Source organism: Chlorocebus sabaeus, chromosome 28 (assembly GCF_047675955.1).
Source record: "Chlorocebus sabaeus isolate Y175 chromosome 28, mChlSab1.0.hap1, whole genome shotgun sequence".
In the NCBI taxonomy this organism is placed as follows: Eukaryota; Metazoa; Chordata; class Mammalia; order Primates; family Cercopithecidae; genus Chlorocebus; species Chlorocebus sabaeus.
The window spans coordinates 10,496,601-10,513,007 of record NC_132931.1 but is presented as its reverse complement, the minus strand read 5'-3'; the positions used below and the strand labels follow the sequence as shown (position 1 = coordinate 10,513,007).

Here is a 16,407-nt window from a genome sequence, read left to right as displayed (position 1 = left end):
AGACCCTTAACACTTTTAATTTTTTTAAATTACCATTTGTAGTGTTAGACTATCTTTGCACAGCAATTTTTCTGTCAGATCTTGCAGGTTTCATTTTGAGAAGATACAGTGGGATGTTTAGTCATTTAAGCAGCCCTGTCCCTTCCCCACTGCCTGCACCCAGCACTGTATTGCAGAGGCCCAGTTTGGGTACTTATCTTACAGAGACACTGCCTTCTTCATGAAATCGTCCTAAAAATAGCTTCATTTAACTAGGCCATTTGACAGGCTTTTTCAGACTTTTTCTCAGACCAGTCTGAAAGCCGGATATTATTTCAAACAGATACAATGAACATTGAACTTGATCACAAGGCATCTGTTACCCTATTCAGGCTGCTGGGAGTTGATAAGACTGCCTCAAATCACTGTGTGCAGTTAAAGGCTGCAAAAGCCTCAGGCCACAAAAATTCCTCAGTCCAGGGGCCCAGAGACAGTTTTTCCACCTCTCAGCATCGAGGGTGTACCTTAGCCTGTTTTCTGTTGCTGCAACAGAACACCTGAAGCCAGGTGATTTATAAAGAAAAGAGGTTTATTTGGCTCACGGTTCTGCAGGCTGGGAAGTTCAAGGACATGGCCCTGGCTCCTGGCGAGGGCTTCTGTGCTGTGTCATAATATGACAAATAGGGTCAAAGGGGAGGTGGATGCATGCCAAGAGGGACAACCCAGGGAGGTTCCTGGGGTTATGATATCCCACTCTTAAGGGAACTCATCCAGTCCCTAAAGTCTGGTCAGAGCAAGAACTCATTCACTGCCAGGAGAATGGCACCAAGCCATTCATGAGGGGATCCACCCTCATGACCCAAACACCTCCCTGTAGACCCCACCTCCCAGTGCCCCCATGCTGGGGATGAAATTTCAGTAGCAGTTTTGGTGGAGACAAACCATAGTAGGGTGAGTAGGTACTCTCACTTGCACCTGCCTCCTTGGGACCATGGAGCAGGTTTCGGAAGGACAGAGCTCTCATCGTCAGGCCTGTCTGGTGCCCTGGGCTGTCCCCAGGAGTAGACCTGCCCATCTCTGACAGGATGGGCCACATCCAGGACTCTGGCATCCAACATGACACACAGCCCAGTGAATACTGGACAAATTCTAGGGATATAAGGCAAAAGGGACCTATGGCCCAGCATTCAGAGAGAGCTCACAGTGTGAGCACCCAGTGAAAACTCAAACCTGCAAACGAGGACTCGAGACAGTGCTACTCCCTGAGACAGAGCCGCTGGGAGGGTCTGGGAAGGACAGAGGGGATGGAAGTAGGAGATGAGGTTCCCTGGGAGGAGAAAGCATTCAGGCAGGCAGCACAAGTGGAGGCCTAGTGCCGAGGAAGGCCTGGCTCTTCGGGGTCCCGCACATGGTGGGAGTTGTTGGAGAACAGGGCCCTGAGAATGAGTGGCGGGTAAGGCCAAGAGGAGGAAGGAGCCTTGGTGTAGAAGGGCCGTGCGTGTGGCTGAGGGAGGGATTGCATCCTGAAGGCAGCAAAGCACAGGTGCGTGTGGACTCAGAGCCATAGAATGAGAGCCCTCAACCCCAACCAGGTCCCTGTGGCTGTAACATTGGCTCCACGGCCCTTGGGCATGCTAAAAAAAACCTTCCTTGGGTCACAGACAGTTCTAGCCTGTGGCCTCCTAACAGAGACCATCCTCAGGACCTGCTTGCAGACGTTGGGGTGGTGGTGTGCCCAGGTTTCCTGCTCTAACCTCCCACAGGCTTTTGGAGTTGGCCGTGCCTTTCTCAAAAGGACTCTCCAGACCGGGCGTGGTGGCTTATGCCTGTAATCCCAGCACTTTGGGAGGCCAAGGCGGTTGGATCACCTTAGGTCAGGAGTTCGAGACCAGCCTGGCCAACATGGCAAAACCCCATCTCTACTAAAAATATAAAAATTAGCCAGGTATGGTGATGGTGCACACCTGTAGTCTCAGCTACTCGGTAGGCTGAGGCAGGAGAATTGAACCCGGGAGGCGGAGGTTGCAGTGAGCCGAGATCATGTCATTGCACTCCAGCCTGGGTGACAGAGCTCTGTCTCAAAACAAACAAACATAAAAACACTCTCCACATTCCTCTCTCATGATGCTCTGTGTTGGATTCGCATATTTGCCTTCAGATTACTAAAGGAAATACTTTAAAAACAGAAAAAGGATAAACAGAACCTGGACAATTGCTTTTACAAGTAGGCTGGGCCATAGCAATGAACCCACACAGTCTGCACTGCGGCCTGTACAGTCCCCCAACCTGTGTCTCCATCCTCACCTGCCCTCCTTACCTCCAGATGACCACCTTCTCCTGGTTTCCTCATTCCTGGTGAGGCTTTCACTGCCAAGTGCCTTTTCCTAAAGTAGCCTTTCCCCGGCTCCTCCTCTCACCCCCAGCCTGGCACACTTCTACTCATCCTTGAAAACCCCACTTACCTGTCACCTCCTCTGCAGCCTTCCTTGATTCCCTCCCACAAAGATGATTTATTTCTCCCTCTGTTTTTTTCATAGCACTCTTCTCAGAGCTCTTTTTGAACCCTTGACAGGACAAGGTGTATTTTATATTTTTATGGGTTTGTCTCTCCATTGAGATTGGGACCCCATCAAAGGCAGGCAGCCCATGTGCACCAGACACATGATTATCAAAAGAGCACATAGCATCAGCAAGCACATCTCTTGCCCCAGTGCGAGCCCACCTCCTCCTGCTGGACAGCATTGACTCATGGTTCCACATAGCCCTTCCCGAGCCCTGAGCTAGGAAGCTGTCCTTTTAGTCACCCACTGAGCCGGTCTCCTTGTGACTAACCTGCTCTCTCCCTCTCACCCTCCTAGGGCCGACGAGATTGAAATGATCATGACGGACCTTGAAAGGGCAAACCAGGTAGGACCCTGGACGCTTTTAGTCCTAAAACCCACACTAGCGGGCCCGTTTCTGGTATCTCGGAAGATGTGTCACCCGAAGTTAGAAGGCCGGTTATCCTTCCATTTTTTACTGACAGTTTTCAACGTCGATGCTGCTTCTGATGTCGTGAGAAGTAGGAAAAGACATAAAAAGTCCCAGGAACCATTTCCTTGGCAAAGTCTTTGATGTGGTTCCAGCATCTCAGACATCCCATGGTGAACATCCCCTCCAAAGTGGTAACTGTCTCCTTTTCCTTACTCCGTCTCTAAACACCCGTCTGTGTAGCTGTGGCATCCGTGACAGCGTAGACATCTTACCATGGTGTTATCCTAGGAGAGTTCCTTACCACCACGTTCTCATGGGTCACAGCCACTTGCTCCAACGAGGGCTGTCAGCCGACGGCCCCCTTTTGGCTGACACTTGGTTTTCAGAGAGGCCTTATGGCAAGTACCCAGCACAGTGTCTGGCACATAATTAGGTACATGGTGTTGGGTGGTTCTAAACACTCTGCTGCCTGGAAAATTCAGCCGTCCCCAAACCCCTTCCTCCCGCAAGGACCCCACAGAACAGGAAAACATTTTGCTTTAGCCAGTGCTGCGTTGCTCTGAAAAGAAAGTGATCCCCCAGCCAGGCTCACGCCTGCAATCCCAGCAGTTTGGGAGGCCGAGGTGGGTGGATCACTTGAGGTCAGGAGTTCGAGGCCAGCCTGGCCAGCATGGTGAAGCCCCGTCTCTGATAAAAATGCAAAAATTAGCCGGGTGCGGTGACATGCACCTGTCATCCCAACTGTTCAGGAGGCTGAGGCAGGAGAATCAGTGAGCCGATCACACCACCGCACTCCAGCCTGGGCGACAGAGCGAGAATCTGTCTCAAAAAAAAAGCAGTTACTAGAAGGAGTTACCTTCATCACAGATCGCTATTCCTATTTCTCAAGTGTCCACCGACTCCCCCTCTCCGCTCAAGGCCAGTCCTGGGCATACCTTGCCTTTAGATGGCACTTTTGGACAATCTAATGTACCCAACAGGAGAGCCTGGTTTGTTAAACAGGAGAGCCTTATCCTGTGAATATCAGTGCACTGTCTGGAACAGGCTCTCTGTGGTCTGAGAGACAGTCCCAGGTACCTAAGAAGTTTAGCAAAGCAAACGCACTTCTCAAGGTGCCAAAGCCACTCGGTGAACCCCAGTCTTAGGAGACACCAGACAGGACCGTAGGGACAGGTGCTGACTCCAGAACGACATGGGTTCAGTTACTAACTTGGTATTTCCTGTGTGGCCTTGACGGGTCTCTTAGTCTCTTAAATTTCTTGGTCATTAAAAAATCAAAAGAAAAATGAACCTTGAGGCCATTATGCCAGGGGAAATACGCCAGTCACAAAAAAAGACAAAGACGGAATGATTCCACCTCTATGAAGTCTCAGGAGGAACCAGCTTCAGAGAGACAGAAAGTGCCACGGTGACTGCCAGGGATGAGCCGGGGAGGAGGGAAATACGAAGTTGTTGTTAAATGGGTACAAAGTTTTGGTTTTGCAAGATGAAAAAATTCTGGAGATTAATTGCACAACCACGTAAACATCCTTGACGCTACTGAAAAGGACGCTAATGGTTAAGGTGGTAAATTTTATGCTTTGTGTATTTTACCATGATTTAAAATATATTAAAAATTTTTGAAAGAAAGGAAGGGAATTTAGCTAATGCTTCCTTTGCAAGGTTGTTTTGAGGATTAGAGGTAAAATGCCAGAATAAAAAGTAAATGGTGGCCAGGCGCAGTAGCTCACACCTGTAATCCTAACACTTGGGAAGACCGAGGCAGGCAGATCACTTGAGGTCAGGAGTTTGAGACCAGCCTGGGCAATTTAACAGGACCCCATTTCCATAAAAAATACAAACGTTAACTGGGTATGGCAGTGTGCCTGTAGTCCCAGCCACTCAGGAGGCTGAAGCAGGAGGATCACTTGAGTCCAGGAGGTAGAGGTTGCAGTGAGCTATGACTGCACCACTGCACCCCAGCCTGGGTGACAGAGTGAGATCCTATCTCAAAAAAAAAAAGAAAAAGATGCCTAAATAAATGTTAGTTCTGTAGCTGCTGAAGAAGCACAGGTTTTGGGGGAATTGTAAAGTCATGCCTTCAGGAAAGGGTGGTAAGTGGTAGAGGCGAGTTCTCACCAACAACTCAGCCAGAATTAATAGCCTGATATGGCTGCATTAATAGAAATACAGTTTCTAGAATGAAGAAGGTGGTGATTCTGCTCATTGGCAGCAATGAGTCCATGCCTGGGAAATTCCGTTTTTTAAATTTATTTATTTTTCTTCTTTGAAACGGAATTTTACTCTTGTCATCTAGGCTGGAGTACAATGGTACAATCTCAACTCACTGCATCTTCTGCCTCCCGGGTTCAAGCAATTCTCCTGCCTCAGCCTCCCGAGTAGCTGGGATTATAGGTGCCCACCGCCACACCCAGCTAATTTTTGTATTTTTAGTAGAGACAGGGTTTCACCGTGTTGGTCAGACTAGTCTCGAACTCCTGACCTCAGGTGATCCACCCGCCTTGGCCTCCCAAAGTGCTGTGGTTTCAGGCATGAGCCACTGCACCCGGCTGGAAATTCCATTTTAGACTGGAAGCCACACTGTAAAGAAAACAGCTCCTTGGAGTATGTTCAGAGACAACTCCATGGCCAGGACAGGGAGGGGCTCTAACACAAAAGGAACTATGGGGTTCGGAGACGTTCCTCATCTTGGGGTAGCAGGGAAAGACAGCAGCACCACTGGACAACAGGAGCAAGAGGAGTAATTTCAGGAATCTGGGACACGAAAGGATGAGAAGAGGGAAGGGTTGTGGGGTATTTGTAGGTTCTGTCCTTGGAGCTCTCAAGGGCCGACCAGAAAGAAAGAAAGGCCAGGGGACGGAGCCACGCCTTTTCTGAGAGACCCCTGTAGACCCCAACCAAGCATAGAGGCTGGCGGGAGGAAACGTTTTTATTTTTGTTTTTGAGACAGTCTTGCTCTGTTACCCAGGCTGGAATACAGTGGCACCATCTCAGCTCACTGCAACCTCCCCCTCCTGGGTTCAAACGATTCTCCTGCCTGAGCCTCCCCAGTAGCTGGGACTACAGGCATACGCCACCACGCACGGCTAATTTTCTTACTTTTAGTAAAGGTGGAGTTTTGCCATGTTGCCCAGGCTGGTCTCGAATTCCTAGGTTCAAGCAATCTGCCCACCTCAGCCTCCCAAACTGCTGAGATTACAGGCACATGCCACCATGTCCAGCTAATTATTGTTCTTAGTAGAGATAAGGTTTTGCAATGTTTGCCCAGGCTGCTCTTGAACTCCTGGGCTCAAACGATCCACCCACCTCCGCCTCCCAAAGTTCTGGGATTCCAGGTGTGAGCCACCATGCCCAGCCAGGAAGCTTATTCCCAATGGTGGTCCTCCTCAGTCTGGCTCTCCAGAGGTGCCACGCTGAAAGATGCTTGCTCTGGAGAGAGTGAGCTCCCTGTCACCAGAGCTATGCAAGCAGATTCGCCAGCCCTCCCGGAGAGCATGAGATGGGGAATCAGCCACAGAGTGGACCGAAGGAGGGATTAAACAAGAAGGCTCAAAGGGTGCCTTTTGACCCTGAAGTCTAGGAGTTCGTGACATGAGAAGCATTCAGAGAGGAAAGATGCAAGCCCTGGAATATTGAGAGAATATTTTCAGCAGGACAAGAAGTAGAAGGTTAAAGGAAATCCAGAGAAGGGGACGTTGGCCTGGGCCATCAACTAGGAGAAAAGCTGCCCAGAGCTGGGCATGGTGGTGGCGGCACCTGTAGTACCAGCACTTGGAGAGGCCGAGGCAGGATCATCGCTTGAGCCCACGAGTTTGAGACCAGCCTGGGCAACATAGTGAGACCCCCATCTCTACAAAAAGTTAAAAAAAAAAACTAGCCAGGTGTGGTAGTGCACACCTGTAGTCCCAGCTAACCCAGGAGGCTGAGGTGGGAGGATCTCTTGGGCCCAGGAGTTCAAAACCAACACCAGAGATGCGGGTCAGAGAGTGGGCTGGTAGGAGGGAACCTGGCCAGGCCTGCAGGAGGGTCCCAGTGTGAAGGATTAATCCTGGGAGCACTGCAGAATCGTAGGCAGGATTGAGACATCAGGTTTGAGTTCTAGAAGGATCTCTCTGGCTGTACCTTGGAGAACAGATGGGAGTGGAAAGACCAGAAGCCGGGAGAGCAGTGGGAAGCTAGCGTGGCAGTAAGGGGAGAGATGGCATGCGCCTGACCCAAGGCCGTCCCTGCGGAGGTGAGCTGGAGGTGAGCTGGAGGTGGGCTGGGCAGTAAGAGGAGAGCGAAGACACGGTCCCACACTGGTGCAGGCAGCAGGCATCTGGACCAACGCCTTTCCCATCAGGAAACCCCCAGGAGGAGCAATTTACTAGCTCACTGGCATACAACATTCGTTTTCCCTAGGCATGTAGTTAGAATGTTCTACTGAGACCTGAAGCGCTCTTTTATTGCTAAAGCACTGTGCTCCTGTTACAGAGAAGTGGTAGAGCAGTTGGCACCTGTCAATTACGTCTGAGCCTCATTCACACCTGTTTGTTGAACATCAGGGCACTGGCATAAATACTTACTGTCCCAATTGGTGACAGTAAAGGTTCAGAACTCTGGAGATATCATGGTAAATAAGAAGCCACAGCTTTGCACTTCAAGCTGTGTGTGAAACCCCGTCCCGGGGTAAATAAGAAGCCACAGCTTTGCGCTTCAAACTGTGTGTGAAACCCCGTCCCGGGGTTTTCAGCAATTCACGGCTTTTTTGCGGTGAAAAACAGCGGCCCACCCACTGCCCCTCGAGGGCCTCCTTTCTGAGCAGTGGTGATCTGAGTTGCTGGTGGGCCTTGGTCTCAAACTCCCAGGCTCAAGCTATCCTCTCCCCTTGGCCTACCAAAGTACTGGGATTACAGGCATGAGCCACTGTGCCAGGCTTTGAAACCAGCATTTCTTTAGTACCTATGAGGCCTGCTCAGAGTCGGTGCTCACAAAGATGTACTGAATGAATATGGGCTTCAACGCCCAGGCTGGAGTGCAGTGGCACGTTCTCCTAGCCCACAGTGGGGCTGGGAGGGAGTCATCGAAGTGAGCTGCCCTCCTCCCGTTCACCTGCCTGGTGTTTATGTCACAAGACTGCCCTAGTGGAGGACCCTCCAGGTTGAGGTTAGGGGTTGGAAACCACAGCTGAACCTCACCATGGAGAGTGGGTCTCCATGGAGGCCTTGGCCACTGGTGCAGCTTCAGCGTGGGACACGTGGTGGTCGGCATCCGGTCTCCAGCCGTGGTAGACGTTCCTGGCCTCCTTCCTGCAAAGTCACTGACGTGGGGTTACCTCTGGGAGTCGAGACGGTCACTGTAATTGCTAGGGGTGGGGAAGCAGGCCTCAGCCCATCGTAGGCTCTGGGGCTGCTTTGTTCCTCAGGGGACTTGCTCATCTCTGGTGTCCTCAAGCCTGAATTTTAATGGCCCTGCAAGCAGAGAACAAGAGACAAAACCTGGGGCCAAGAAAGGGGTGGAAGATTGGATCAGAGGCTCCCCCCGCCCAACCCATATAAAACCAGGGACTTCAAAGGCCACACTCCGAAAGTATAAACTGGGGGGATGTGGAAAGGAGTCTGCCCTTAAAGGGGAGACAGTGAGGGTTCCCTCTTGTTGGTTCCAGAGGGAGAAGAAAATGAGCCTCCCAAGAGATTCCTAACCACAGTCATCTCTCCACAGGTCTGGGGCTGTGTTTCACGCCAGTCACCCCAGCCCTCTCCCCACAACTCCGCCCCACCAGGCTGCAGCTGGCCCAAGGCCCTGTCTTTATCCTCTGCAAGCCCGTCCCTCTCTGTGTCCTTCCTATGGTGCCTCACCATGTTTTATGAGTCAAATTGTTCAGACTTTAGAGGCCTGGATGTAGCTGTCTGCATCCCGTATTCACATCCCAATCGGGGGCACTGAGGTTAGAGGAAAACTTTCTTTTTGGATTGCCCTTGCTTGCCCTCTGACCCAGGCTGGGGTGCAATGGTGTGAGCTCACTGCACCCTCCGCCTCCTGGGTTCAAGCAATTCTCATGCCTCAGTCTACTGTGTAGCTGGGACTACAGGTGCACACCCCCACACCTGGCTAATTTTTGTATTTTTAGTACAGACAGGGTTTCACCATGTTGACCAGGCTGGTCTCAAACCCCTGACCTCAAGTGATCTGCCCACCTCAACCTCCCAAAGTGCTGGGAGGGATGGGCAGGGGCAGGGGAGAGATGGGCAGGGGTTGGGGGGCCCGTGGAACTTCCTCTAGGATGAGGTGACCTCGTGGACCCCTGGTTCCAGCTGCCCCTCCCCAAATCACCCAGTGAGGAATGTGACACCAGCCCAGGGAGCAGAACAGCCTCCTTCACCTTCCCCAGAGACGTGAAGCCCCCCGGGTCTCACGGTGGAAACCGTCTCTGTATTTGCTGGCTTGACTCTAACAGGAAGAATTCCTGAGACACGGTGTCGCTGGCTGCTTGCTACCTCCCAGTTGACTGCTAAAGGGAGGCAGAGTTTAACTTGATGCCAGCTAAGAGTCATTTCCCCAAAAAGGGTCTTCCATTTTGAGAGGAGGAGGATGTGAGGTGTGCCTGGGGCCACACACGCCAGGGACCTTCATGACAATGTCCTGGATACCGTTGCCAGGTGGCGGGCATCGGCTTGTGTGAGCCCCATGGTCGCCAGCCCCCTTGCTGGGCGACTGTTTTCTGCCATCGTAGTCCAGGTTACCACCGATATGCAAGCAGTACCCTCCTCACCCCCGTGTTTCTAGCATCTACTCTGGTTTCTCAGCAAAGGACAGAGAACAGGCAAGAAACCACAAGGAAGATCTCCCGGGACAGTGCTCAGGCTCGGCGAGGGGCCGTTCTCATGGTGAGGCAGACACAAAAGTAGAATGAGGACTCCCAGTAGCTCTGCCTCTGCAGGGACACAGGAGGAGATGGGAGCCCAGCAGTAATCACAGGAAAGTGATGTCTCAGGGCAGCCACCGCTCTTGCGTCTGGGGTTCCGGATCTAGAAACACAGCTACAGGTGGTTGAACAGGGGTCTTCAGGAAGATGCCAGAGCCCCAAAACCAGTGTCACCACGTGCCGACCCGGCACAGGGCCCCCTTCTTCCTGCCTCAGCTGCCAACGATGAGCTTCACTTCTCAGCTCCTGAAACAAATTCATCCCAGCTGTGGATCAGCATCTGTTTCCCTGTTCCTTCCTTTCACTGCCATGAGGCCTGTTTTTAGGGAATTCTCCTGTTTCGTGGATGTCGCACCGCACAAACCACCTCAACGCTTCGTTTTTTGAGTTTTCTATTTTTTTCGACGCCCTCAGGACAGAAATCCTAAATAACTACGTGATCAGACGAGGTGAAGCCAAAAGTGATAGAAGTCTGACCACCGTGACCACCAACAGACAGGCCACAGAGAGACTGTCCGTGAACTTGGAAACTGCAAATGCAACCGCTCCACAGAAATTTTGCAGTCAGGCCTGGCTCGGGGGCTCACACCTGTAACCCCAGCACTTTGGGATGCTGAGGCGGGCAGATCACTTGAGGTCGGGAGTTCAAGACCAGCCTGGCCAACAGGGTGAAACCCTGTCTCTGCTAGAAATACAAAAATTAGCTGGGCATGGTGGCGCGCATCTGTAATCCCAGCTACTCAGGTGGCTGAGATGGGAGAATCACTTGAACCTGGGAGATGGAGGTTGCAGTGAGCCAAAATCACACTGCTGTGCGACAGGGTGAGACTTCATCTCAAAAAAAAAAAAGAGAGAGAGAAAGAAAGAAATTATGCAATCGGAGATTGAAATCATCAACAGCTAGATCCCTTCTTTTGTGAACCGTCACCCTGTGATGAGATGGTATCCGCTCTGAACGGCTAAAGCCTGCTTGAGACCCATGTAGGCTCCTAGGGACACCTTATAACCAGGTGTCCAGGACTTCCCCAGCTCTGGCTGTTCCAGAACACTTCAGAACCAGAAATAGGTTTCCTAGCCCAAGAGACCAGGAGAAATATCTCCAAATACATCTTATTCCAGGCAGTCTTCGATATTTTCTGCCCAAGAGTTGAACTGACCAGCAAGGGAGGCATAAGCTCTTCAGTGATGTGACGTGATTATCAGAAACACTTGGTGTGACCCATCTGGAAATAAACTGGGAAAAATCTTTTTTGTTGAAGAAGACATTTTTCCGTAGTCTTAATAGTTGATTAGGCTCGGTGCAGTGGCTCACACCTGTAATCCCAGCTCTTTGGGAGGCCAAGGCGGGTGGATCACCTGAGGTCAGGAGTTCAAGACCAGCCTGACCAGCATGGCAAAACCCTGTCTCTACAAAAAATACAAAAATGAGCCGGGCATGGCAGTGCGTGTCTGTAATCACAGCTACTCGGAAGGCTGAAGCAGGAGAATCCCTTGAACCCGGGAGTCGGAGGTTGCAGTTAACTGAGATCGCACAACTACACTCCAGCCTGGGCAACAGAGTGAGATTCCAATCTCAGGAAAAAAAAAGAAAAAAAGAACACAACAGTTGATTAGTTAACATGAGCCAGCAATCACCTCCATAGTCCTGGACATACAGGTCACCTTGCCACTTTCCTGATGGCTGGTTCTAGATTCAGTGTGGACGAGAGATAGTGACAGAGGTGACCTGTTTGGGCCTAGACAGACCCAGCCAAGCACCACGTGAATTCAACTGAATGTAATTCCAAGAGCTCCTGGAGAGGCAAGGCAGACGGCCACCAGCACCACCCTGGGCAGACGGAACTGCCATTAGAAATATCCTACATTGGCTGGGCATGGTGGCTCACACCTGTAATCCCAGTATTTTGGGAGGCCGAGGCAGGCAGATCATCTGAGGTTAGGAGTTCAAGACCAGCCTGGCCAACATGTGAAACCCCATCTCTACTCAAAACACAAAAATTAGCCAGGCATGGTGGGCACCTGTAATCCTAGCTACTCAGGAGGCTGAAGCAGGAGAATCGCTTGCACCAGGAGGTGGAGGCTGCAGTAAGCCAAGATCATGCCACTGCACTCCAGCCAGGGTAACAGAGCGAGACTCCGTCTCAAAAAAAAAAAAATCGTAGTTTGTCTGTATGCAGGGCAAATAGATTCCATGCTGTTGCCACAGAATTGCTTAAACCTGCCAAAGCCACTCCTCCTAGAACTAGATTAATCAGCCAGTTCCAGGGCAGGCCAACTTCTTGTCTTTCTGAGTCCTTTCTCAGCAATTATTAACCACACGCTGCCATGCCACAAAACAGGAAAACACACAATGGAGATGCTGCTTGGCCAGGCTTTTCTGATTGAATGTTTCTAGTAGTGGAATGTAAGTCTGGGAGGAAGAAGCGGAACTTTGCCTCAGCCCACATGTCCCATGTCATTCGCCACCGTCTCTTACCTGTCTTAGAACTGTGCCTCAGTCCTAAGAATTAAACCGGCACAAGACCATTCACAAACGACCTCTGCCTGAGCTCTGTGTCCCGGGCACTTCCGTGGCTAGGGACCATATTCCCATTTTACAGATGGGTAGGCGGCAGCTCAGTGAGTTTGGGTAACTTGCCCTGGTTTGTCTTTTCCCAGACACCCTGTCGGGTGGGGGCACTGGGGTGACCTGTCCTCGTCATCCAGTGGGAAATCCCCATTTTCTCTCTAGGAGTGGTGGTTTCCTTGTTCAGGATTTTCAGGCAAATGTTGGAAAAGTCCACTCATTTGTCCCGCAGCCCCCCGCACTGGTCTGTGCCATCCTCCTGCCTATGTCCTCGGATTGGTCTGGTTGGCTGAAAATGCCAGGATCAGCATTCAAAACACTTTGTCCAGTGAAGGGTTAAATATGTTGAAATAAGCCCAGCCCTTACAAAAGCGGTGGCATTTACATCCTGTACGTTTATGGAAATCCTTGCTGAAGAAAAACAACCACAACATTGTTTGTGCGTGTTTTTAGGAAGAGAATGGCCAAAGTGTCTTTAATTCACTGTTTACCCGTGAGAATTACTCCCAGGAGTAATCCCGCAATAAAATCTTCTTGGTCTGTGAGAATAGAAAGAAATTGAATCAAAAGACTCGATTTCCACTTGTATTTATTCAGTCTGGGAAATTCAGTGGGCCGGAGTATTAGTATCAGCAGGGGATTCCTTTGCTCCTAGCGTTAAATTACTGTCATAATCGCTCAATTATTTCTTCCTTGTACTGTTTAAAATAAAAATCCATCACATTCTGTGTTTTTTTTCCTAGCATTTATTAGGTTGAGTGTTTAGGAAAATCAATTATAGTCAGTCAGGCATGAATTGATGAATGTTCTTGTAATAATTGTCAGTTGTTAAACTGAATGTACTTTCTCTTTCACCCCTTTTCATTTCCTTCAGAGGGCAGAGGTGGCTCAGAGAGAGGCGGAGACCTTAAGGGAACAGCTCTCATCCGCCAATCACTCCCTCCAGCTGGCCTCACAGATCCAGAAGGCACCAGACGTGGTGGGTAGCCCCGGCCCCGTGGGGGACTGTCCCCGCCTGGCCTCTGCACCTTCGAGTTACGGCCGCTTGCCCCTTTTTGTTTCCAGCGTCTCTTTTTGGGAATCATGTTTTAACCAGTACTGCTTTCTTGGTGGGGTTTGCTTTGACCAACTGGGGGCCGGAGCTTGTTAAAGTCGAAGGAAGAGCTTTGCTAACTGTGTGTGGCTGGGCTGAGACCAGCGTGGCGTCCACCCAGGGCCAAGGTGGAGGCCGCGCAGACATAATCCCAGACACAGTCACAGTGCCCCAGCCGGGCCTCGGGAGTGATTGCTGGTGTGCGGGTGGAGACCCGAACCAGGAGCCTCTCCAGAATGACACAGAGAAATGGAGGGTTTCCGCTGTGCCCTTGCAAGATGAGGAACAGTTCAGGATGAGCTGGGGGATGGGGATGGGCAGGCAGAGAGGTAATAAGGTAACATTCTGCACCAGTTTATAGAGCAGGAAGAGTGGGTATCACACCACTTTTTTGCAGCTTGCTTTTTCTGAAATTAGCGCACATGGCTCTTACCCCAAACATTCCCAGCTCAATCAAGGTGGCTTTGAACTGCTGGTTTCCAGACTGTCTTTCAATGCTGTGTAGGGACAAGGGACAGTGTCAGAGCTAAGACCTTGGGTGTTGGAGCCATAGCCCCCGGTGCAGACCCCAGCTCTGCCGTCTGGTGATGGGGACAAGGAGCTTAATGTCCCTGAGTCTCTGTTTCCCCGCCTCTAAACTGCGGGGTTGACTCGGAAGTTATTGTGAGCAAATAACTTAGAGCAAAGCTGGACGCGTAATAAGACTAAGTAAACCTTAGCAGTAATTCTAGTTGTAGTTGGCCCCATTATCTCTGATCCCCCCGTTTTGGGTTTTTTTTTTTTTTCTTTTTTTTTAAATTAAGATAAGGTCTCTCTCTGTCACCCAGGCTGGAGTGCAATGGCGCAATCTCGGCTCACTGCAGCCTCCACCTCCCAGGCTCAAGGGATCCTCCCAGCTCAACCTCCCGCATAGCTGGGACTGCAGGCGCACACCACCAGACCTGGCTGATTTTGGTATTTTTTGTAGAGACTAGGTTTTGTCATGTTGCCCATGCTAGTCTCAAACTCCTGGACTTAAGAGATCTTCCTGCCTCGGCCTCCCAGAGTGCTGGGATTACAGGCATGAGCCACCACGCCCAGCCTGATCCCCCAATTTCTAGCACATGATTTCATCACTAGTTCGCTTACAAACCTCAGTTTTCCCGTGTGTAAAATAGGAATTAAGTGATCATGAGGCCCCTCTAAGGAGCCCCTCATCCTATGGCTACAATGAGTACGTATCAGTTGTAGGAGTCCTTTTTATCGAATGGTGACTCCGTCGAGCCCTTGCTCTATGCCAGGGCTTGCCGTGGACACCCGAAGAACCCTAAGGAGTAAGATGAGGCTGCTTGCAGAGGGTAGTCTCGTCAGAAAAACTTGCTCTTGTGATCAATTCTTCCGTCAGTTTGACAGTCATTATTCCCACCCAATCTGTGAAACAGGGTACTGTTGTTTCTTTCTTTCTTTCTTTCTTTTTTTTTTTTTTTTTTTGAGACAGAGTCTTGCTCTGTCGCCCAGGCTGGAGTGCAGTGCCATGACCTCAGCTCACTGCAGCCTCCGCCTCCCGAGTTCAAGCAATTTTCGTGCCTCAGCCTCCCGAGTGGCTGGAGTTGCAGGCGCGTACCACCAAGCCCAGCTAATTTTTGTATTATTTGTAGAGATGGGGTTTTGCCACGTTGCCCAGGCTGGTCTTGAATTCCTGTCTTCAGGTTATGCACCTCCCAAAGTGCTGGAGTTACAGGCGTGAGCCACTGCGGGATCTCACTCAGTCACCCAGGTTGGAATGCAGTGGAGTGATCATGGCTCACTGTAGCTTTGACCTCCTGGGCTCAAGCGATCCTCCCACCTCAGCCTCCCGAAGTGCTGGGATTACAGGCATGAGCCTTCATTCCCGGTCCTATTTTTTTATATAGATGAAGAAACAAAAGCTCCATGAATCTAAACACCTTTTCTCAAAGCACAATTTAATGGCTGAGCTAAGACCCAAGTTGGGCCTTCTGGCACCCCAGACTGTGGCTTTTAAATTATTCCCCAGGAATGAATCTAGATCGAGGTATGAAGACTCCCTTCTAAGAATGGATTTTAGGTTTCTTTTTAAAATTAACATTAAATAAAACATCTGTTGCTGGGCGCAGTGGCTCACGCCTGTAATCCCGGCCCTTTGGGAAGCTGAAGCAGGAGGATCACATGAGGCCAGGAGTTTGAGACCAGCCAGGGCAAAATATGGAGACCCCATCTCTACAAAAATGTTAAAATTAGCTGGGCATAGTGGCATGTGCCTATAGTCCCAGCTGGCCGAGGCAGGAGAATTGCTTGAACCCAAGAGGCAGAGGCTGCAGTGAGCTATGATCATGCCACTGTGCTCCAACCTGGGCAACAGAGAAAAATCCTGTCTCCAAAAAAGTAAATATGAGACTGGGTGTGATGGCACACACATGTAATCCTAGCACTTTGGGAGGCCGAGGTGGGCGGATCACCTGAGGTCAGGAGTTCCAGCCTGGCCAATATGGCCAGACCCTGTGTGTACTAAAAATAGAAGAATTAGCTGGGTGTGGTGGCCTGCGCCTGTAATCCCAGCTACTCGGGAAGCTGAGGTAGGAGAATCGCTTGAACCTGGGAGACAGAGGTTCCAGTGAGCTGAGATCATGCCACTGCACTCCAGCCTGGGCAACAGCAAGAATCCATCTCAAAAAAAAAAAAAAAAAAAAAACAGATAGGATTTCTGGATGTAGAGAGTGTTTCTGGATATAGAGAAAAGATTTGCATTGAGCAGGCCATCACGTCCTTCATACTTCATGGACTCTGGAACTTAATTTTAACTGAATGTCCCCTTGGCTCTGTTACGGTTCCTTCCTCTAAGTTTCGACAAACTGGATGCAGCACTACGGCCGGGGTGGGAGGCAGCCTTCAGGA

At 50.5% G+C, this 16,407-nt stretch overlaps 1 protein-coding gene across 5 annotated transcripts in view; it reads left to right on the top strand.

The window, feature by feature from the left end:
* CUX1 (cut like homeobox 1) overlaps window positions 1-16,407 on the top strand; it is a 470,594-nt gene that overhangs the window by 341,621 nt on the left and 112,566 nt on the right. For all 5 annotated transcript variants that reach the window (XM_008018447.3, XM_008018446.3, XM_008018445.3 and 2 more), the window contains exons 9-10: window positions 2,838-2,886; window positions 13,297-13,401. In XM_008018447.3, the coding sequence (XP_008016638.3) occupies window positions 2,838-2,886; window positions 13,297-13,401 (154 nt within the window). The remainder of the gene's footprint in view (window positions 1-2,837; window positions 2,887-13,296; window positions 13,402-16,407) is intronic.